Here is a 20,414-nt window from a genome sequence, read left to right as displayed (position 1 = left end):
GAAGGAAGACTTACAATCTGATCAGAAATGGGTGATTGACCTCTTTCAAGACTGACTTCTCATTGTGTACATGTTGTTCTTGTTTTAGCCGAATGACATCTGGAATGCTCATTACTTTCAGGGCAAAGTAACGTTTGGCCATTTTTTCTTTCACCAGATGAACCCGCCCAAAAGTACCTGTGCCTGAAAATTAAAGAACAAAAGGTCAAATGAACCAATCTTTTCTATAATTGTACATATAAAATGCACAAATGCAATAAGTTTGTCAAAGTAACAGTTCCTGCCCACTGAAGCGGGGTAACTGAATTCCAACTTCTCATCAGTATTTTTTACTCCCCCCGCCCCCCCCACACACATGCAGATTTAATGACATCGTCACAGCAATTTCTTATCAATATTTTGTTGCAAAATCCTATTGAGGTCCCTTCCAGACCTACACTTCTATGATTCTTCAAAAATTATAAATGTTTTTAGATAAAGGCCATCAAGTAAAGGTGAATAAGACAGTCCATATTTTTCTTGGTTTCTCCCTTTCAGCACATTACATTTTAGCACATTAGAAAAGTATATACAATGAAATATGTTTTACACAAGCAAAATGGGGAGGGGAGGGGAAGAGAAGAAAATGAAATCTCAAAACATTGGCAGAATTGCAGAGTGCAGGTAAAACATAAAACATGGTCAAACAACAGATTTGATTAGGGTTACCATACGTCCGGATTTTCCAGGACATGTCCGGCTTTTTGGTTGTTAAATGGCCGTCTGGGAGGAATTTTTAAACATCTAAAAACGTCCGGGTTTTTCGATACTTAAAAATCCCTCCTGGCCGGCCGGCATATGGATGTATGGTAACCCTGCCAGAGCAAGCCTCTGAGCGCCCATCCCAAGGACTGCAGGGCTCGGAGAGGTTCTTCGCCGAGGAGCCACTAGGGGTTCTGTTGAGCTCAGCACCACACTCACAGCTGGGTGCTCCTTGAGCCCGGACCCAACCAGTGCCCCCCGGCGCCAGCCCTGGGTGGCGAGTGCCAAGGCCCTGACACGCTGCCCTGCTCGAGCTGCAGCCGCGCCGGGGAGTGTCCAAGGGCTGAAGGCAGCACTGGAGCTGATGGGACTGCCGGAGCACAAGTCGGAGCTGGCCCCGCACCAGCGGGCTGAGCGGGGAGTTGTCCCGGGAGAAGTTTCCCTGGGCGCCCAAGCCCATAACCTCCCTCCGTGTGGCGCCGCCAGCACGGGCGGCCTCGGGCTCCCGGCTTTCTGCCGGCCGGAGCGGAGCCTGCAGGGAAACTTCTCCTGGGACAACTCCCTGCTCAGCCCGCTGGTGCAGGGCCGGCTCCGACTCATCCTCCGGCAGCTCCAGTGCTGCCTGCAGCCCTCTGACACTCTCCGGTGCGGCTGCAGCTCGGGCAGGGCAGCGCGGCCGAGCCCTCACAAAGGAGGCTGCCTGGCGGTGGGGTGGGAAACAGGGGGGTTTCCTTCCCTCCCCTCCCCTCTGGCTGCTGCATCACGCCCGCCAAAACTGCAAGCAGGACAAGGTAGCCTCCCGCAGCCACAGCAGGAGGGAGGGAAATTCCCGGAGTGGCGGACCCTGTAGCCCCTCGGGCCAGGTGCAGCTCCACAGCTGGAGTGGGAGGGGTTGCAGCAGTCACTTGGGGGAGGGGGGAAGGGGCTTCCACTCCCTGGTACCCCACACAAGTTATGAGCAACTCTCCCCTCCCCCCTTCAGTGAAGCAAGGGCAGGGGGTAAATTTAAAACTGGATCCTGCCACATCTTGTGCGGTGTGGGACCAACCCTCTGCCCCTCCGCTGTCTGGACAGAGAACATGGTGGGGGCAGTTAGGGTGGGGGGGTCTCAGGAGGGGGCAGTCAGGGCGCAAGGAACAGGGAGGCTTAGATAGGGGGTGGGCTCCTGGGGGGCAGTCAGGGGCAGGGGTCCCAGGAGGGGGCAGTCAGGGGACAAGGAGTGGGGGGGATGGGAGTTCTGAGGGGGGCAGTCAGGGGGCGGGAAGTGGGAGGGAGTGGATAGAGGTGGGGCTAGGGTGGGGCTTCCCCCATCCTCTCTTTTGATTGTTGAAATATGGTAACCCTAGATTTGATACTAAATTGTTTGTGGTCTTGTGTCTCCATACCACACAAAAAAAGGCCAATTTTTCAGTGGCATGCCCTCTTTTGCAGATAGTGTATGTTAGGAATGAGTTAGGGGTGAGGAGGAAAGACTCCTGTAGAAACACCCCCCACCACCACCACCACACACACACACACACACAGCTGCACTTCAGTCATGCATTTACCTCTATTTTTTATTTAGTGTATACCTTACATGATGTCCTTATTAAAATTGATATTATAAAAGTAAATCCATCATGAAGTGATTCACATCTACAAATCTTTTTGCCATTACACACTTCAAATATACCTTTCATCAACAGAGTATCACTACACCATTCTTAAAAAAATAATAAGCTTAAAAACAATGCATGTAGATTAAGAGCTTTAGTTTGCTTATGAGAGGAAGCAAATTCCTATACAATACTTGTGCTTGCATTGTATTGCAGACCAGGGGGATGAGGTGGACGAGGCTTTCTTCTGGCAACTAGCAGAAGTTGCTAGATCGCAGGCCCTGGTTCTCATGGGAGACTTTAATCACCCTGATATCTGCTGGGAGAGCAATACAGCGGTGCACAGGCAATCCAGGAAATTTTTGGATAGTGTAGGGGACAATTTCCTGGTGCAAGTGCTGGAGGAACCAACTAGGGGCAAAGCTTTTCTTGACCTGCTACTCACAAACAGAGAAGAACTAGTAGGGGAAGCAAAAGTGGATGGGAATCTGGGAGGCAGTGACCATGAGATGGTCGAGTTCAGGATCCTGACACAAGGAAGAAAGGAGAGCAGCAGAATACGGACCCTGGACTTCAGAAAAGCAGACTTTGACTCCCTCAGGGAACAGATGGGCAGGATCCCCTGGGAGAATAACATGAAGGGCAAAGGGGTCCAGGAGAGCTGGCTGTATTTTAAAGAATCCTTATTGAGGTTGCAGGAACAAACCATCCCGATGTGTAGAAAGAATAGTAAATATGGCAGGCGACCAGCTTGGCTAAACAGCGAAATCCTTGCTGATCTTAAACGCAAAAAAGAAGCTTACAAGAAGTGGAAGATTGGACAAATGACCAGGGAGGAGTATAAAAATATTGCTCAGGCGTGCAGGAGTGAAATCAGGAAGGCCAAATCACACTTGGAGTTGCAGTTAGCAAGAGATGTTAAGAGTAACAAGAAGGGTTTCTTCAGGTATGTTAGCAACAAGAAGAAAATCAAGGAAAGTGTGGGCCCCTTACTGAATGAGGGAGGCAACCTAGTGACCGAGGATGTGGAAAAAGCTAATGTACTCAATGATTTTTTTGCCTCTGTCTTCACGAACAAGGTCAGCTCCCAGACTGCTGCACTGGGCAGTACAGCATGGGGAGAAGGTGACCAACCCTCTGTGGAGAAAGAAGTGGTTCGGGACTATTTAGAAAAACTGGACGTGCACAAGTCCATGGGGCCGGATGCGCTGCATCCGAGGGTGCTAAAGGAGTTGGCGGGTGAGATTGCAGAGCCATTAGCCATTATTTTTGAAAACTCATGGCGATCGGGGGAGGTCCCAGATGACTGGAAAAAGGCTAATGTAGTGCCCATCTTTAAAAAAGGGAAGGAGGAGGATCCGGGGAACTACAGGCCAGTCAGCCTCACCTCAGTCCCTGGAAAAATCATGGAGCAGGTCCTCAAGGAATCAATTATGAAACATTTAGAGGAGAGGAAAGTGATCAGGAACAGTCAGCATGGATTCACGAAGGGGAAGTCGTGCCTGACTAACCTAATTGCCTTCTATGATGAGATAACTGGCTCTGTGGATGAGGGGAAAGCATTGGATGTGTTATTCCTTGACTTTAGCAAAGCTTTTGATATGGTCTCCCACAGTATTCTTGCCGCCAAGTTAAAGAAGTATGGGCTGGATGAATGGACTGTAAGGTGGATATAAAGCTGGCTAGATCGTCGGGCTCAACGGGTAGTGATCAATGGCTCCATGTCTAGTTGGCAGCCGGTTTCAAGCGGAGTGCCCCAAGGGTCGGTCCTGGGGCCGGTTTTGTTTAATATCTTTATTAATGATCTGGAGGATGGTGTGGACTGCACTCTCAGCAAGTTTGCAGATGACACTAAACTAGGAGGCGTGGTAGATACACTAGAGGGTAGGGATCGGATACAGAGGGACCTAGACAAATTAGAAGATTGGGCCGAAAAAAACCTGATGAGGTTCAACAAGGACAAGTGCAGAGTCCTGCACTTAGGACGGAAGAATCCCATGCACTGCTACAGACTAGGGACCGAATGGCTAGGTAGCAGTTCTGCAGAAAAGGACCTAGGGGTCACAGTGGACGAGAAGCTGGATATGAGTCAACAGTGTGCTCTTGTTGCCAAGAAGGCTAACGGCATTTTGGGCTGTATAAGTAGGGGCATTGCCAGCAGATCGAGGGACGTGATCATTCCCCTTTATTCGACATTGGTGAGGCCTCATCTGGAATACTGTGTCCAGTTTTGGGCCCCACACTACAAGAAGGATGTGGAAAAATTGGAAAGAGTCCAGCGGAGGGCAACAAAAATGATTAGGGGTCTGGAGCACATGACTTATGAGGAGAGGCTGAGGGAACTGGGATTGTTTAGTCTCCAGAAGAGAAGAATGAGGGGGGATTTGATAGCAGCCTTCAACTACCTGAAGGGGGGTTCCAAAGAGGATGGAGCTCGGCTGTTCTCAGTGGTGGCAGATGACAGAACAAGGAGCAATGGTCTCAAGTTCCAGTGGGGGAGGTCCAGGTTGGATATCAGGAAAAACTATTTCACTAGGAGGGTGGTGAAACACTGGAATGCGTTACCTAGGGAGGTGGTGGAGTCTCCTTCCTTGGAGGTTTTTAAGGCCCGGCTTGACAAAGCCCTGGCTGGGATGATTTAGCTGGGAATTGGTCCTGCTTTGAGCAGGGGGTTGGACTAGATGACCTCTTGAGGTCCCTTCCAACTCTGATATTCTATGATTCTATGATTGTCTGTTCACCCATTTTACAGCACTGACTAAAGTTAATTGAGGATCTAAGTGAAATCACAAGTAAATAGCTTAACATCACAAATTAGTTTAAAGAAATAAAGTTAAAAGGTAAAAGCATTTGTAAAAATATTCAGTCACGTGCCAATCTTGCAAACCTCTCTCCATAACTCCAATCTCCCTTTGACAAATTATAGTTATGGGAGAAATTAAGAGAGAACAAGGCAAAATGACCAAAGTTAACACTTCAAACTAGAGTACTAAAATTAGTAATGACAAAATTCATTTTTCCCAAAGCTGCCTCAAACCAAAGAAAGTTCATACTATCTGTCAAATTTACTAATTTTTTATTAATGTTTATACACTGTACCAAATTTGAAAAGGCCATGCTTTTGCATGGACACAACTTTAGATAAGACTATAGTTAGAATTCAAGGATTTGATTTTTGTTGACAAGCATCCATTATACCACATATGCACAAACTGATGATTAAATATCTCCATCGATAACTGAAATGCAGAGATGGAGAAAGTAAGAAAGACACTGCTTGAAAACTTATTAGAATTTGATTTAAGGCTATTTACTTTGGGGAAAGTAGGAACCTATACAAGAAGGATGGACTCCACCTAAACCTTGTATGTAAAATTAAAAAGGTTGCAGAGGATCTAAGGGCTGGTGGAAAGCAGAAAGGTGAGTAGGAAGCACACGATTTGGGGGAAGACATCCCTTAGGGATGAGTTAATTATAGACTAGTGAAGAAGTTAGGAAAGACGTTCATAAACTACAGGTAGGAGCTAGTGAGAAACAGTCAAACGTAAAAGAGTCCCATTTAAATAGTACATATAAAGGCAAGCAACTGAACATTGACAAAATACAACTGCCACAAGTCTAAATACTAAGAGGATAAACTAGAGTGCCTGGCATTAAATGAGGATATTGATATAACAGGCATCAAGGAAACTTGGTAGAATGAGGATAATCAATGGGACTCACTAATACCAGAGTACAAAATATACAGGAATTAGAGGAGGTTGTGCCGGTGGGGTGAGCGACACTACATGTGAAAGAAGGCAGAGTCAAAGTAAAAATCTTAAATGAATCAAACTATACCATAGAATCTATGGATGGAAATTCCATGCTTGAACAATAAGAGTATAGCAGTAGAAATATATTACCAAGCACCTGACCAGGGTGGTGATTGTGAAATGCTCAGGGAGACTAGAGAGACTACAAAGGCTGAAAATGCAATAATAATGGGGGATTTCAACTATCCTCATAGTGACTTGGTATGTGTCGCCTCAAGAATGGATGCAGAGAGAAAGTTTTTAGACTGCTTCTGAGAGCAGCTTGTCCTGGAACTCACAAGGGCAGAGGGAATTCTTGATTAAGTCCTAATGGAATGCAGGATCTGGTACGTTTACATCTTGTAAGTGAACTGTTCAGTAATAGCCATCATAATATAATAAATTTAACATCCTTGTAGGGGGTAAAATGGCAAAAACACACAAAAAAACCCCATCATAGTAGCACTTAACTTCAAAAGGGGAACTAGGCAAAAGTGAGGAAGCTAGTTAAACAGACATTAAAAGGAACAGTCACGGGTGAAAAGCCTGCAAACTGCCTGGAGACTATTTTAAAACACCATAATACAGACTCAAACTAAATGTAACCTCCCAACCAAAAACAGTAGAAAGACCAAAATACCTTACCACGGCTAAACAGCAGAGTAAAAAGGTGGTTAGAGGCAAAAAGGCATTCTTTTAAAAATAGAAATCAAATCCTAGTGAGGAAAATAGAAAGGAGCATAAACTCTGGCAAGTCAAGTGTAAAAGTATACTAAGGCAGGCCAAGGGAGAATCTGAATAGCGACTAGCTAAGGACACTAAAACATAAGAGAGCAAAAAACAACCCACGGGGATGGATCACTCAAAATTGATGTGCTCTGTTCATTTCCTCTGAAGCCTCACTAGTCACTGCCAGAAGACAGGATACTTAGATAGATGGACCATTAATATGACCCAGTATGACCGTTCTTATGTTCATGTGATGTTGACAAAGTTTTGTAACTGTTCAAACTTTCGAATCTCACTGTCACTAAATAATTATTGTCCAACCCTCCCCATTGTCTGCATGATTTCTTGCAACCTAGCCTAGCTACAGTTAATAGACACAAAGCCTAGCTACAGTTAATAGACACAAATTCCAAGACCAGAAGGGACCATTGATCATTTAGTCTGATCTCCTGTGTAACACAGGTCATAAATCTTCCTTGATATAATTCTTAGAGCATGTCTTTTAGAAAAAAACTCAATCTTTATTTTAAAATTGTCTGTGATGGAGAATCCACAATAACCCTTGGTAAATTGTTCCAATGGTTAATTATTCTCACCATTAAAAAGTTGCACCTTATCTCCAGTCTGAATTTGTCTAACATCAACTTCAAGCCATTGGATCATGTTTACCTATCTCGGTTAGACTGAAGACCCCATTATTAAATATTTGTTCCCCATGCAGATATTTATACACTAATCAAGACACACCTTAGCTAGGGTTACCATATTTAAAAAATAAAAAAAAGAGGACACTCCACGGGGCCCTGCCCCCCCCCTTTCCCACCCCCAGCCCCGCCCCAACTTCACCCCTTACCCAAAGTCCCCGCCCTAACACCCCCTCCTCCCTCCCAGCCATGCAAAAAGGGCTGCCCGAGCGCTACCGGCTTCACCGTTTGCCGGGCAGCCCCCAGACCCTGCGCCCCTGGCCAGCACTTCCCCAGCGCAGCTGGAGCCCGGGAGGGGAAGCGCCCAGCCGGGGGTGCAGGGTCTGGAAGCTGTCCGGCAAACCGTGAAGCCGGTAGCGCTCGGGCTTCGGGCAGCCCCCATGCCTCTGGACCCTGCGCCCCCGGCTGGGCACTTCCCCTCCCGGGATCCGGCTGCTCTGCTCCTCCCCTGACTCTTCGGCTGCGGTTAAGAGCCGAGCTGCCCGAGGGCTACTGGCTTCGGGCAGCCCCCTTGCCTCCAGACCCTGCGCCGCTGGAGCAGAGCAGCTGGAGCCCGGGAGGGGAAATGCCCGGCTGGCAGCTCAGGGTCCAGAGGCATGGGGGCAGCCGCAGGAGGGGACGTGCCTGGCCGGTATTTTCCTGGACATGTTCGGCTTTTTGGAAATTCCCCCCGGATGGGGGTTTGATTGCCGAAAAGCTGGACATGTCTGGGAAAAACCGGACGTATGGTAACCCTACCTTAGCCTTCTCTTTGTTAAGCTAAATAGACTGAACTATCATTATAGTGAATGTTTTCTAATCATTTACTCATTCTTTCACAAGTTGATAGAAAATGGCTAATTGTGTGATGAACTAAATGCATGTTTTGTGCATGCACCAAAAGGAAGCTCATTTATATATGTCAGTGCTATCAGCAAGTTGAGCTGAACTCACACAACATTGATCTCTCATGAATGGCCCACACTTGAAGACAGTTGCCTACAAATGCCAAGGAGCCTTTATGGGGTAAGAACTGAGTTGTCTGGGCAGCTTACCAGCAACAAATGATAAAATAAAATGCAGAATCCTTTGGCCTTTTGTTTGAGCTAGATGCTCCAGTTTACCTTCCACACTACAGATGCAAGTAATTTTTACAAATAATCAAGTTTTTCTGTGTGTTTACATGCTTAACATATTTTCCTGTTTCATTTAGCTATTTTTTTTCAAGTGTTTCTAACTGAGAACAATAGAGACAAGGCATTTGCTAAAACAAGCAACAATCTGTAAAGTAGTCAGTTTGTTTTTAAAATTATCTTCAAGAACATGAAGTGCAAATCACTAACCCAGTTTATAGGAGCACCATATGGGAGTTCAGCTGTACTCAGATACAAGTTTCAGAAATATGCAGACAAATTTTGTAGCAGAGTAAACCCATGAAAGGCTTTTGTGTCCAAACACAAAAGATTTTAACAAAACAATTTGTGGTCACACCTAGCCTGAGTTACAGTGCTTTCATTTAACCACCAAAACTGTAAACAGAGCTCAGAGAAGGCTTAGTAACATATTACAATATGGGAAATTTATCATGTGATTAAATCCCTTAATGCGGTCACATTACATGACTATACCTGTAAACAACCTTGTTTTCAGGTGGGCTTATGCAGTAAAATATGATTCTAATCAAAGCATCATCATCCCCAACATATTTGAAATATTAATGATCTGTGTAGTATTAGATACTTAGACAAATCTAAAAGCAATGTTATTTTTTTTTTTTTAAATGTAGCAGCATGTAGTTTTAAATAGCTGCATTGGGAGCTAAAAGAGACACCAAAACTAAAGTTACAAATGCTCAGTGAACTGTTGACCAAAAGTTGTCATATTATGTTTCTAAATTAGGTCAGTGACAAAGCTAATAGAAAAAGCTATTAGAAATTAATCTGAGACAGACATTTACATTTCCAAATATGAACTCAGTATAAATAAATAAAAATAGCATCAACACAATACAAGTGAAAGCTATTGTGTGTGTTTTAAGTTACCAAATGAACACAAATTTTTCTAAGAGAAGGGAAGGAAACTTGTTTCTAGGTCCTGCTGCATTTCTGATCTCGTGTTTCACAAAACTGTCATAGTTACTGTGTTGAATATTTTATTTTGGATTGTATGATTTTCCATACTCCTGCTAGTTTAACTTTACATATGATGGGACTCTCAAAACAAATCAATCAGCTTCAAGACATGGTCTCATGGACTCATTCGGTAATAATCTCACTCAGATAGCGTTGCCTCAGTTGTAAAAACTGGCAGGTTATTTCAGACTTGTGGCAAATAGTGCCAGAGGGGGAAAAAAAAAAAAAAAAAAAAGGAGACGCACTCACAGACAGGCAAGAAAGTACAACCTCCCTAACCAGTTTTATTGTTCGACAAATTATCTCAATCAAGGTCTTCTTTGTGTAAACTAATACATAAGCTTTTGCAAGAAAGAAGTTATGATCCAATCAATGATCCTTCCTCTCTATTCAATCAGGGAAACATCTAATGTTTGTTTTTGCAAAGCAGAAGTCTTTTTTTTTTTTTAAATGGTATTAATTTTCTTCTATTAGAATTTCACCAATTATGTTCAAGGCTTCTCTCTCAGAAAATACCAAAGAAAGTAAGACTGCCTAAGGCAACTGCCAATGACAAATGGAAGCACACAAACCTTCCAGGACTTGTGATGAATATGCTGTTCTGGATACCCCAAACAAAAATATTCACTGTTTTGAATTTGAACTGAAGTTTTAGTTGCACATTTTAGATTATCCAACATTCCTTACATCAATTTGCTTTTTTCCTAATCATTTTGCAGTCAAGAGCAATGATCTTAGTGAAATTTCATGTAATAAGCAGTAAATATTTAGTATTCAGCAAACACATTGCTATACATAGTACAGTGTGCATGTACAAAGTGAATGCATACTTGCATGATATAGCTTAAAAGCATTACTCAAGTCCTGTGCTTTCCATTTTAGTTCATATGTTGGCCTCTCCACTATAGGGTACTGAAGGTCTTCCCCTCTAATTATCAAGACTTTTTGTAAGCATTAATTTCTCCATAACATGGTATTAAACATGAGAATTAATGCTGATTTTTAAAATAGTCCTCATACAAATTGCACTCGACACAGACATATGAAACACTCTGGCTTGACTACGGATTGCCAGGCCACCCTCTCAACCCTCTCCAGGCCATCCAGGACTAGAAGACCCCAACCCCAACTGTAGAGAGCAGAGATGTACTGTAAAGAAAGTCTCCTTCAGGCTTATTCAGCCAAGGAAGATTAATGTAATATGCGGGAGGGAAGGAAAGTGCTGTCACCAATGATAATTTTTTAAACGATTGTTAGTCTCTTGTGCATATGTTATTGAGAAAGACTATTGTTTAATTGGTGCATGTGCACATGCATTTTATTCTATATTTCCTACTTACAGCATTCTTCAGGAGACATGACAAAGTGTATACACAAGGATGATATACAAGTATTTGTTATTAAAGCTCAAACTTTTCATACTGTTCGCCTTGTTAACTCTTTTCACTCCTGTATTGACTGCACCAGGGGTGGCCAACTTGTGGCTCTGGAGCCACATGTGGCTCTTCAGAAGTTAATATGTGGCTCCTTGTATAGGCACCAACTCTGGGGCTGGAGCTACAGGTGCCAACTTTCCAGTGTGTGGGGAGTGCTCACCGCTCAACCCCTGGCTCTGCCACAGGCCCTGCCCTCACTCCACCCCTTTCCACTCCCTCCTCTGAGCCTGCAGTGTCCTTGCTCTCCACCCCTCTCCCCCAGCCTCCTGCACGCCACAAAACAGCTGATCGGGAGGTGCAGGGAGGGAGGGGGAGGCGCTGATCAGCAGGGCTGCCAGTGGGTGGGAGGAGCTGATGAGGGGCTGCTGACTTATTACTGTGGCTCTTTGGCAATGTACATTAGTGAATTCTGGCTCAGGTTGGCCACCTCTGGACTACACAGTTAAATCTGATCACACTCCTAACTCGTTCTTCCAAAGTCAAGTGTCATTTAGTTGTTGCTTAGCATAAGCTAAACAGGAGAGATAAAATTATGGTTGCAAATAATTCTCTTGTAAGTACATTTTGGCATTGTAATATTTACTTTGAGAGAAAATTCTGGCTGTAGCTTCATGGGTGCCGAGAATCCTAAGAGCTGAACCACCCAGGCTGAGCTGCACAGAAGAGAGGTAGTGGGTGGGATCGAGAGGGGACTGTGCATGTTATGCTTATACCCCATGTATCAGGGAGAAACTGCACAGGCTCTCACTGCAGCAGAACACAGGAGTTGGGACCAGACTGCCAACACATTGACTGGCTCTTGCTCTCCAGTACATTCTTGGAAGCTACTGGAGGGTCTCTCTTGCTTCCATGGGAAGGATTATTCACCCCTTTCCGTTATCACCTCGGTGTCCAGCTACCCGGGCTGGTCACAGGTAAGTAGACTTGTCCCTTGGCAATGTGTGCTTTACGTACTACTTTGATAAGTACATAGTTAGGATTGCTTTAAAATAATGGACACTGGTCCTGTCCATGATAAGTGCATTCACTTAGATTATACAAGCTGCAAAGAGTCCTGTGGCACCCACTTCACCCACGAAAGCTCATGCTCCTATACGTCTGTTAGTCTATAAGGTGCCACAGGACTCTCTGCTGCTTTTACAGATGCAGACTAACACGGCTACCCCTTTGATACTTAGATTATACAGTATCTGGAGATCTGTAGCCAATATCATTAAAATACTATATTTAGTTTGTACAGGACAACTTTAGTAGTCCCAAATACTGTTCTGGATGAATCTTGGGAATGTTACAATGAAGCAATAATGTTGCTTCAGCAGGATAGTGACTATGCATGTACGTTGCTTGGTTACTGCAACTAAGTGTTGCATTTTTAGAATAAACAAAGGAGTTTATATATCATAAAAATGGTACTTAACTGAACAGTTTTTCTTAGAAGTTCCCCTCCTTTTTGAACAAAAACACTCACCCATCAAAATAACGTATGGTAAATGAAGATTCGTGTAAGCAGTGAAGTGTGTTTCTTCAGGGAGTAAAGAGAATTTCTGCTGTTTGGGAAGTCGGGCAAGACAATTCCAGACTTTCAGAGCTGAAAGGGCAAATATGTGTACTCTAAGTACAGAAAATGCTAACCATTAATCCATTATCATCTGTTTCCATGAGAAGAACACACTCCTGGAGCCTTCTGCAAATTTAGTTAGATTGCAGAACTCTGAAGAATCTCAACTATTTCTTTGATCAGATAACCTTACTCTATTAGAATCCACAGTACGAGTGAGTCCACAGGAAGGCGTGTAGAAATACTAGGCCAGCTTGGCTGAAGTGTCATTGAAATTGAGGATAGAAAAGAATTATGCATACCCAATTGTACAAACTTCAAACCAGACTGCCTTGGCCCCAGCCAGAATTACCACATCGGGCTTCCGAATTTTGCCATCCTCAAAGCCTTGCTAAGAGAAAACAGTAAAGGAAGTGGGAGTATTTATATAATTATAATGTAAAAAGTCTATATTACAGCTGTTGATCAGCCAAGATATTTGAGTGAACAGTTTCCTACATTAATAGTGAGGAAGCAGGAGATATGGTATTTCCAGGCAGGGTCATTGCCAGTAGTTTTTGCGTCCTCTCTCTGTTCATCAGAGTCAGTATTCGTTGGCATTCAGATCATGCTTTAAAAGTCCGGGAGCAGGAGCTTGTGGTGTTTAGATGCTGCATGTGATTATTAGAACTGGGAGCACTGGCTGTTGGGAGTCTGAAAGGACAGGAAACAGGAAGGAGGGGGGAGGAGTTGAGGAGGCTGAGTGAGAGTTACAGAGTGTGCAGCTACAGCTCGGTAAAGAGATTTCCACTGTAAATAAAGTTCTCTTGAAGTTTGTTAATACCTTGCCTGGGTGATACAACATTTTGGCGACAAGGATGGGCTCTTCTGCCTCTGAACCCACCTGCACCCTTTCTGTAAAGCCTCCAATTGCTTTTACTGTCTGGATCCAAACGTTTGAGACTTATTTGCTTGCAATCAGTGCTACAAAGATTTCTGAAGTAAAAAAGCGTGCTCTGCTAATCCACTGCCTTGGAGCAGAAGGGCAGCGTATATTTTATACTTTTCCCCTTGCAGATGATAAATATGAGATTGCACTCACTGCATTAAAGAACTTTTTTGTGCCAAAAGTGAATGTAGTAGCTAATCGCTACAGATTTCGCCAGCGTGAGCAGAAACTAGGGGAGACTATAATGCAGTATATTGCTTCCCTGAGGAGTCTGATTGTAACTTGTGACTTTGGGAATATGGCAGATGAGATGATTAGAGACCAGCTCATTGAGAAAACATCCATGCTTCGTGTAAGAGAACACTTACTTCTAGAACCACAACTTACACTAGAAAAAGCAATAACCATTGCTACTCAGATTGAGTCAGCTACAGCTGAAGCCAAAATAATGAGCAAGAGTATAGGAGGCCCAGTCCAGACTGTGACTCCTTTGCAGAAAAGTCCACTATCACTGCAAACAATTGCCAAAGGAAAACTAATGAAAAGCCACTGAATCAGCAAATGCAAATACAGTAAAAGCATGCTTTCGCTGTGGATCCCCACAACATCTTGCAAGCTACACAGGATGTCCAGCAAACGTAGCTCAGTGCAATCATTGCAAAAAGATTAGGCATTTTGCTAAAGTACGTCGCAGTAGCCAGTTCAATCAACAGGTGCATGCAGTTACAATACCAGATGTTAGTGTGCTGAGTGTAGACAAAATCACTACTGCACATATTCCAGAATATGGAAAGTTCACTGTAAATGTTTCTGCCATACCCTCAGGCAAATCACACTCTATTCAGCTAATGTTGGACACTGGCGCAGCAGTATCTATACTACCTGATTCCATCTATTTGCGTTACTTTAAAGATGTGCCTCTTACTGAACCCAAACTTCACTTGGTGTGCTATTTGAAAAGCCATATTCCAGTACATGGCTGCCTGCCAGCAATAGTTACTTTTGGTGATTGCTGTGTAACTGCGGAGTTCTACATTGTTCACAAAGGCACTCCTATCCTTGGCAGAGATTTATTAGCGGCTTTAAATCTCAGGGTAGTTAATGGATGAATTGATCTTCCTCAGCAAAGCACTCTTGCAGTACACACACCAGTTTCAGCTGGGACCCAACTCCAGGTTGAGGAGAAACTTGACTGTGCTTATGGGTTTCTGCATGAAGTTAAAATGTGGAATAATGTGATGCCTGTACAACAGAAATTACGGCGCTTACCATTTTCAGTCAGGGAAGCTGTTTCAGAGGAACTTAGAAAACTTGTTCAAAAGGACATTATTGAAGAGATTAACTCCTCGGAATGGGTTTCACCTATAGTAGTGACGCAGAAGAAGGGTGGAGACATTCACCTTTGTGTGGACTTAAGGGAGCCAAATAAAGCTATTGTGATTGACAGCCATCCTCTTCCTCACAGAGTAGTAGTATTTGCAGAACTCCGTGGAGCAAAGATGTTTTCTACTCTTGATTTGCAGAGTGCATACCACCAGGTTATGTTGCATGAACATTGCAGAGCCCTCACAGCATTTATTACACATGAGGGACTATTTCGTTTAAAACGTGTTCCATATGGTCTCGCATCAGCCCCAAGTGCCTTCCAAAAAATGATGTCATTGATTCTGAAGAATCACATGGAGTTCAGTGCTATTTGGATGATATTATCGTGTTTGGAAATACTACTGAGGAGCATGCAGTCTGTACTAAATTGCATCAGCAAAGCAGGCCTCAAGCGCAATAGGTCCAAATGCAAATTTAGACAAACTGAACTCTCCTTTCTGGGGCATACAATTTCACAGGCTGCACTAAAACCTGATCCAGATCATATCCTGGCAATTTCAAATGCTCTTCCTCCAACAGATTTGCAAACCTTACGTTGCTTCTTGGGTCTTACCTCCTGGTATGCAAAATTCATTCCCAATTATGCTTCTGTCATTGAACTGTTATGAGAATTACTACGGAGAAGTTCAACCTTAGTGTGGACAACGGATGCACAAGCTAGTTTTGAAAGGGTGAAAGACTTGATTGTACATAGTCCAGTACTTGCACTATTCAGTCCCGCATTGCAATTGTAACTACTGATGCTTCTGATTATGGACTTGGGGCTGTCCTCACACAACTTCATGAGGACAACACTGAGGACTGTTGCATTTGCTTCAAGGACAAGTAATGCTGAGAGAAAATATTCTACAGTCAAAAAAGAAGCACTTGCTTGTGTCTGGACTACTGAAAAATGGAGAACTTACCTGTGGGGCTGCATATTCAAGTTGCGCACAGACCACAGCCCTTTGACAACATTGCTCACCACAAAAGAACTGGGAAGAGCAAGATATCGTATTGCTAGATGGTCTGCAAGACTACTCTCTTTCAATTACGAACTGGAATATAAGCCTGGAAACGAAAATGTGGTGGCTGATTGCCTTTCTTGCCTGCCTTTGCCTTCACCAGATGGTCCACCGGAGGATGAGAATGTTGTAGTTGCGCTTATTACAAGTGCTCTTACTGTGGTTACAAGAGAACAATTTCAAGCTGCTTGTTCAGCGTGTCCAATTCAACAAAAACTATGGGAATTTCTGACAAAGATGGCCCAGTAACCCTAAAAACCTTGACCCAGTTTTGCTGCCTTATTTTAGAGTTCGGGATGAACTTTCTTTGCTCATCAAGGAATTATCAAAACCAAACGACTACGGGATCTGTATTGGTGACCAGGGATGGACTCTCAAACTGAAGCACTCAAAATCCTGTGTCACTTGCCAACTGCACGATAAGACAGCAGTGAAGTATATTCCTCCATTACAGCCTGTTCCTCTTCCTGAATCTGCATGGGAAAAAGGGGCGATTGACATTGTAGGACCCTTTGATACTGCTCCAATTGACTGTCGTTATGCCATCACTTTAATAGACCATTTCAACAAACGGCCTGAGGCAACGTTTACATCGCAAATTTCTTCTGCTACAGTAATTAAGTTCCTCTCTTCAGTTTTTAGCCGGGAAGGTAATCCCAAACAACTGGTTTCAGATCATGGTAGTCAATTTACTTCCCTGGAGTCTGAAACTTTTCTAGCAGAGAGGAACATTTTACACAGAAGGTCATCCTTATATTACCCTCAAGCCAATGGGGAAATCCAACGGTTTAACAGAAGTTTGAAAGAGTTTGCAAACTGGAAGGGTGATTGTGGATACCCTTCACTACTGATTTCTTGCAAGCATACCGGGTTACATGACATGCCACAACGCAAAGATCACCCGCAGAGTTACTGCATGGGAAACAGCTGAATACTAAACTGAACATTGCTGGATTCTTAAAGGCACGACCTGATGCCCCAAACAAGGATGATGTGAGAAAGACAGTTGAACAGAACCAAGCAAAGTCAGGCTTTCACAGACAAAGGGCGGGGTGCTAAGGAATCAAAGTTTGAGTGTGGTTCCTTTGTTAGAATATGAAAACCTGGAATCTTACGCAAAGGGGACCATAAATTCACAGCTCCTCTTAAAATCATAGATAAGAAGGGACCTTACACCTATCAACTTTCTGATAGGAGGGTATGGAATGCTTCTTATCTTGAACCTGCCTATGCACCAAGAGGAGATTATGCCAACACCCAGTCTGCATTGGATGACTTCACAGTAGAACCAACATAACAAGACATTGCACTGGAACCGGGGCTTGAGAGACGGCCTGTCAGACTCAGACGACCACCTGCCTGGACTAAAGACTATGTTATGTAGTATCTACAGTGTTTTCAGTGTAATATTCCTGCCAACAGTATAGTGTCTTGTTTCATATTTGTTCCTGTGGTTAGAACAATGTTTATTTTAATTTGGAAAGTTTCTTAAGAGAGGAGGGAATGTGGTGTTTAGATGCTGCATGTGATTATTAGAACTGGGAGCACTGGCTGTTGGGAGTCTGAAAGGACAGGAAACAGGAAGGATGGGGGAGGAGTTGAGGAGGCTGAGTGAGAGTTACAGAGTGTGCAGCTACAGCTTGGTAAAGAGATTTCCACTGTAAATAAAGTTCTGTTGAAGTTTGTTAATATCTTGCCTGGTGATACAACAGAGGTTGAGTGTGGGTAAAAAAGAGCCATATTTTTGAGCTGCAAGGATTTGGGAGGTTCCATTTTTTGTACAAAAAAACTGACCAGAAAAATTTTAGTTATTATGATTGTAAATTTTTCACAAGAGTTCCATGTAATCAAAAAGCCATCTTCAGTCAAAGTTCCAATGGAAATTTTTTCACCATCTGTTATGTTAAAACTTTTACTTGGCTTAGCCAAAAATCTCATGGAAGAACAAATGTTAACTACATTTGTGTTTTACATACGTATTTTTTTCACAGCAGCCCAAGCTTTGTTAGAACATAGTGCAGACAAACTACTGAAACAAAAGCAAACACTCTACATATATACATAAAACTTTGTCAAGGCAACTTCTGAGACATATAGAAAAATCAGGATTGTGGGTTTGTTTGTTTTAAGCATCAACCACTCCAATAGCTCCTCCTCCTCCACTATATCAAATATGAACTTCTTACAGCTATTCAGTGCCATGAAGATAGAGTATTACTCTAATCTTAGTTTACCTTGAGCTTTCTGATCTGACTCGTACTGTACCAAGTTGACCCTAATCTAACATTGACTTTGGTGGAGATACTTCTGGTTTACTGTAGTATGAGTATGATATTCAGACCCCCTGTGTCTTGCAAGTCCCTACCCGCTTTTCTTCTCTAATGGCACCTCAGAGCCCCATCTGTCCACTCATCAAGTTACCATCAGTACTTTCTCTCCCCACAAATCTCACTATACACTTTTTCTAAGCTGGTCTACAAAGTCATACCTCTCAAGATGCACTTTGTCAAGCTAGGACCAGTTCCAGAACCACATTCAAACACACCAAGAGATGATCTATTTACAGGACAATGAAAAACCTTCTTGGGGCAGCAGGGGGAAGAGAGGTCAGTTTAATAATAAGCAAATACCCAATAAAACCCTCCAAAAAAAGAGCCTACAAATTCACAGAGTTAAAAAACAAACAAACTTCCCGGAAAGTGGAGAGATGTTTCTCTTTAGAGAAGCAGCCACCTACCTGTTCCAACTACCATGACTGGGTCCAGCCCCTTCGGCTTCCTAGCCTCTCAATCCCTGAAGGAACTACTCTTCTGGATATCAAGCTCCCCCTACTCAGACAGACATTGCCTGTTTTTAAATATGGGAAATGAGGACAAGCAAGAGTCAAGACCTTGAGGGCTTCCATATCACAGAAGTCTACACAAAGCAAGTCAGAGACATGGGTTTTATTTATGGTTTTTAAAAAAGGTGTTCCCCACTGTGCTATGTGCTAGGCTTTGCAGAATAGCCACATGCACTATTAGTGTAACTCCACTCTACTGTTTGGTTAACCTATTTGGATCAGAGGCAATGTCTTCTCACTGTGAAGTGCTGTCAAATCAATACATACTTTAAAAGAATAATTCTCTATGTTTTAAGTTCTGTATGAAAATGTATGCACGTGTGACATTCTGCACCTTCGGGGAGCACCCTGTAACCCCCATATTCCTCATTTTTATATAATCATGATCTTACCTATAAAGCATGCCTTATAAGGTGTCAGGAGAGAGGTCATGATCTGCTGCAATTCATTTTTCTATCCATATATGTATATCATTAATGCATATGAAGTTATGAGAATTGTGTTGTATGGTGGTCACTAAAACGTGCTGTAAGTTGGGGAATCAGCCAGATATTAGCTCCACAGAGGCAACAACAAGGAAAGTAGCCAACACCCAGGCGGGGTGTCAATCAACCCATCATCAACAACCACTGTCCAGCAAAGGAGATACAATGCAATGACTCATCTGCATGAGGCCACACCAGGGGAATTGCTCAACCTTGCCTAGAGACTCAGCAATGCACCCAGACATGCCTGGACTTGTGTTTTCTAAGCACATAGACTGAGGGTATAAAACTGAACACAAGGGTCCCATGCTGGGCCTTTCTTCTTCACCCACCTACACTGCAAGCACAAGGACACTCTGAAGACTCCAACTGAGGGGCCTGGCCCAAATGTCAAAGGTGAGATCTGTATACTATGGACTGCAATATCCAGTGGGGTAAGAAAAAACTGCTTAATCTAGATATTACCCAGTCTAAGAGGGTTGAGACTTTAAACTGCATGGTTATATTTTCCTTTCTTTTGATAACTAACTGACTTTTTGCCTATCACTTGATATCACTTAAATTCTACCTTTTGTAGTCAAATTGGTTTAATCTTTTATCTCTATCAGTGAATTTGTATGAAGTGTGTGACAAATCTGCTCAGGTTTTGCAATGGCTGGTATATGTCCACTTTGCATTGATGAAATGGTGAACCAATTAATAAATCTGCATTGCTCATCTTGAGCAATACAAGACGGTATAATTCCTGAGGTACAGTGCTGGGAACTGGAGGGATTTAGCTCTGGTGCCTTTCTCTGTGTGATTCGTGAGTGTCTCTGGGAGCATTCATGCAATCTAGCTGGGTGTTGGGTCTCTATATGCTGTTATCACTCAGCACAACCGCACCTGGAGGGGTTTGCTGCTGGTAACTAGCAAGGCATTGTGAGACACAGCCCAGGCTGGAGAGAGTTCTGGGGACACAGCAGTCCCACAGTCCCAGGTTGCACCCTGGGGATCCCGTCACACAGTAAATAAGCTTACGCTGGCTCTCTCTCTTTGGCTAAGTATTATCTATCATTCCCAATCAATACTGTAGGTATTTTGGTGCAATAGTAATTCCAT

At 43.4% G+C, this 20,414-nt stretch overlaps 1 protein-coding gene across 2 annotated transcripts in view; it reads right to left on the bottom strand.

The window, feature by feature from the left end:
- Nucleotides 1-20,414, bottom strand: part of PRKX (protein kinase cAMP-dependent X-linked catalytic subunit) — a 139,338-nt gene that overhangs the window by 62,091 nt on the left and 56,833 nt on the right. For both annotated transcript variants that reach the window (XR_008442700.1, XM_054008338.1), the window contains exon 2: nucleotides 15-183. Coding sequence is in view for 1 of the 2 variants with exons in the window: in XM_054008338.1 (XP_053864313.1) it covers nucleotides 15-183 (169 nt within the window). In the remaining variant the exon portion in view is untranslated. The remainder of the gene's footprint in view (nucleotides 1-14; nucleotides 184-20,414) is intronic.

This window comes from Malaclemys terrapin, chromosome 1 (genome assembly GCF_027887155.1).
Source record: "Malaclemys terrapin pileata isolate rMalTer1 chromosome 1, rMalTer1.hap1, whole genome shotgun sequence".
NCBI classification, from domain to species: Eukaryota; Metazoa; Chordata; order Testudines; family Emydidae; genus Malaclemys; species Malaclemys terrapin.
The sequence above is the reverse complement of the archived record's forward strand: the minus strand, read 5'-3'. Positions and strand labels throughout refer to the sequence as shown.